The sequence below is a fragment of the Sinocyclocheilus anshuiensis genome, unplaced genomic scaffold (assembly GCF_001515605.1).
Source record: "Sinocyclocheilus anshuiensis isolate Anshui unplaced genomic scaffold, SAMN03320099.WGS_v1.1 scaffold943, whole genome shotgun sequence".
Classification (NCBI taxonomy): Eukaryota; Metazoa; Chordata; class Actinopteri; order Cypriniformes; family Cyprinidae; genus Sinocyclocheilus; species Sinocyclocheilus anshuiensis.
In genome coordinates, this window is record NW_015542391.1 from 621,957 (window position 1) to 625,702 (window position 3,746).

At 37.0% G+C, this 3,746-nt stretch overlaps 1 protein-coding gene across 5 annotated transcripts in view; it reads left to right on the top strand.

Annotated features, from left to right (window-relative positions):
- Positions 1–2,560, top strand: part of nsd1b (nuclear receptor binding SET domain protein 1b) — a 22,234-nt gene extending 19,674 nt beyond the window's left edge. For all 5 annotated transcript variants that reach the window (XM_016491975.1, XM_016491974.1, XM_016491973.1 and 2 more), the window contains 2 exons: positions 860–1,061; positions 1,290–2,560. In XM_016491975.1, coding sequence (XP_016347461.1) covers positions 860–1,061; positions 1,290–1,804 — 717 coding nt within the window. In that variant the 3' untranslated portion in view covers positions 1,805–2,560. The remainder of the gene's footprint in view (positions 1–859; positions 1,062–1,289) is intronic.
- Positions 2,561–3,746: the final 1,186 nt, after the last annotated feature.

Below are 3,746 nucleotides of genomic sequence, written 5' to 3' on the forward strand. Positions count from 1 at the left end.
GAAATAACTAAAATTAAATCAAACTAAATCTTAATAAAAAAACTATATTGACATAATAAAAAACTAATAAAATTACAACATTACTACAACTGTAACTAAAACTAAAATAGATAACTAACGTTAATACAAATCGAACTACATTAGTTTATCAGTAATCCTAAAAAATAACACTGAGCCAAACACACATGCTAAAATAACAACAACTTACTGACACATAGTAAGAAATGGTTATAAAAACTGAAACAGAAGTGAAACAAGTAGTAGGAAAGAGGAGAAATAAAAAGCGATACTTATCCTTTGCCGATGTCCCTGCCCGGTGGAGTCGCACGGTAGAGTCGATGGCCTTTACACTCCGCAGCCGCGACCGCTTCCGCGGTAAACTAAGCTTCTTTTTTATTCGTTTAACAAAACTCAAATTGAATTCAGCTGGACACACTTTCCTGTTTATCACAACAAATGGCCAAGCAAAGCGCACGACACTGACAAGGTACGCGATACAGTACGAGACCAAACGCGATTTCAGCACGTCTCCACAGTGTACCGTACATATATTATGTAAACAAAAACGTTTATTTTGGATGCGATTAATCGCGATTAATCGTTTGACAGCACTAATCATTATTATTATCATTATTAATAAAAGAAAAAAACACAGGGGGAACCAATAATCTGTCTATAGCAAAAAATAAATTAAATAAAACATTTAACCTTTATAGGACACTATAGCAAAAAATATCTATAATTTCTATTTCATATACTCTAATGTAATGTAATTTTTCACAGCAACGTTTTTGTATCTAAAGAATAGTTTCTGCTTCGATAAGTGATTGTGAATAGACATCAACTCTGTGTCTATCAGAACAACCCCCCATCAGATGATAAAAGCCGTAAGATGAAGAAGAAGTCTCAGATGAAGCGTAAATCCCAGCAGGAAGTAATCAAGGAGCGGGAAGATGAGTGCTTTAGCTGTGGAGATGGAGGACAAGTTGTGTCCTGTAAGAGGCCGGGCTGTCCTAAGGTTTACCACGCTGACTGCCTCAATCTCACAAAGAGACCTGCAGGTCAGTCCTGAAGTAGTCTCAAACACGGACCACTCACTGACCATAAACTCAGTAGTGATATAATAAATGAAGTTCATACATGATCGTGCGTTATGTGTTGTGAAATCATAGGACAGATTAAATTTAAGTTAATATTTTCTGTAAATGAAGACAAAATGATGCTCAACATTAATTAACAGATCACTGGAGGGGAAGATTATCAGTGAATAACTTGTTTTGCGTTTTTAGGCCGTTGGGAGTGTCCTTGGCATCAGTGTGACTTGTGTGGACAGGAAGCAGCTTCCTTCTGTGAGATGTGCCCTAGCTCCTATTGTGTCGAACATCGAGATGGCATGCTTTTTATATCCAAACTGGATGGCCGCTTGTCATGCAGCGAGCATGACCCCTGCGGCCCCGAGCCCCTGGAGCCTGGCGAGATCCGGGAATACCCCCCGGAACTCAAGACAACATACCCTATAAACTTCATCAGAGCTGCCAAAACCAAATCCACAACCCTAAACACTACAGCTGTCCCGCAGGCTTCCTCTCCCCCTGATGCAGCCCCTCAGGTGTCCTTTAGCCCCTCCAGAAGCCCTCCACCAATTGACATCTCTTTAAACTGTGCATATTCACCAATTTCTTCCTATGGAGAAGACGACGCAGAAGAGGAAGAAAGTTTGATACAATTAGAAGGGGATGGTGAGAAGAGCGTAACTCAAGATAATTCGGAACGATTGAGGATAAAGAAGAAAACCGAAGTATGAAGGTTTAATCTATGGAAGCAAACTGACCCGAGGTTTACATTTCCCAACAGACCTCTTTATAGCCATGCTCTGAGGCTATCTGATGTACATCAAATTTTCACTACAGCATACTTGAAGATGGTACACAAAACAGTTTGCATCCCTGTCAGTAATCCCTTTGATGAAGAGGACACAGATAGACGAAGATGACAATGTTTTTCGGAAAAATGGTTTCAAACACTGATTAAATAGAACCGACTTTATCAGATTGTAGCCAATGTTACGTTTTTTCTTGCTACATCTGGGAATATGAAATATGTTGAACATCGCAACAACGAAGAGAATGAAGAGACAGTATTTAGGGAAGGGAATATATTTTTCCTTGGAAATTCCATTGCCTTCTTCAAGTCAAATAATAATGACTATAAACTCATTTACCAAAACTGGATTTGTGCTGTATATTTCCTCTGTGAGCAAATGGTACAGAATATAAGCTTAGGGGAAATTTTACTATTGAGTAAGTGGTTCATATACACTTCCTCGTCAAAAAAAAAAAAGTTACAGAATACTGAAGAGCCTATGATTGGGTAATTATTGCTGTTTTTAATATGTTTCTGGCATGTTGTAGGTTTGGCAACAGTTCTTTAAACCCTAACTGATGCACTGCACAGCTTTTTATTTCTTAAACAACCAAGTCAAAAGACGTACACGTCCATGTTCCTGAATGACAATGTCAAGGTCCAAATTGTGAAAGATTGGCCACCACAGAGTCCTGTTTGTAAGTCAAGTCAAGTTTATTTGTACAGCGCTTTTCACGATACAAATCATTGCAAAGCAACTTTACAGCAAATTAAGTTTCTACAATATTTAGTGGTAGCTTATCAGTGGTGACTGTCAGTTAATGTACATATGGCAGAAATGTACGGAAAAATCAATTTAAGACGTAATAAAACACGATGAACACTAACAGCAATTATTATTGTAAGAATTTTTGCCAAACATATAACATGTCAGAAACATATTAATCACTGAAATAATAATTCAATCCTAAAATCTTAAGTATTTGCTTATTTAAATCCAGACAGCGACTTTTTTTGGCCAGGCAATTTACTAAAGCCCAAAGTATACTTTGGTTTTTACGCAAAGACTATATGCATACAGTGCATATCACGTAATTTCATCATCTGCACAGTACGCATGCACTGTACATGTGCAGACCAGTTTTTGTAACTTGCACATTACTAATTATTTGGTGGCAACATTGGGCTAAACCATTGTTTCAAAAAAGAAGCATAGGACACTTCAGGGGGTTAAAGATACACACAACCCTAATTTAAAATAATACAAAGAGGTTTTATCGTTTCTAGAGAGAAATAGTACAGACGTTAGACAAAAATGAAAAATTCTAGTGCACGTGTTCATTTTGAAAGGCTGTGGCTGTACGCTAAGCATTTGCGTCAAAACTTAAGTTTGCTTCGGGTTTAAGAGTGCAGTAGATTGTGATCGTAATTAATAAGATTCAAATATCCTAGCCAACTGTTTAAATAACTTGAAGACTATCATTTTGAAGCACTTTTGTATAATAATCCAAAATTTGCCTGCTAATATGTTAAGACAAAAGCAGAATATTTACAAGTATGCTCATAATTTATTTGAGATAATTTAGGAAATTCCCAGAATTGTCTCTTTGAATTAATCTTTGCCAAACTGGCACAAAATCCAGAAGAACTTTATGCAGTCTACAAAGGAAGTGTTCTGATTGATCATATCCACTGAAGAGACAGATATTCCCAAAATTCTTTGGTGTAAATTATGCTGTGAATTTAAAGGTGAACTGTGTGGTTTTTTAAAACAGTTGTGGCATCCAGCAGTTACAAAACAAAAAAAAAAACAGGAAATCCTGTCCCAACTTGCACTAGTCATTGAGAAAGTGCAACTATGTACAAGGTCTCTTAACTGAACT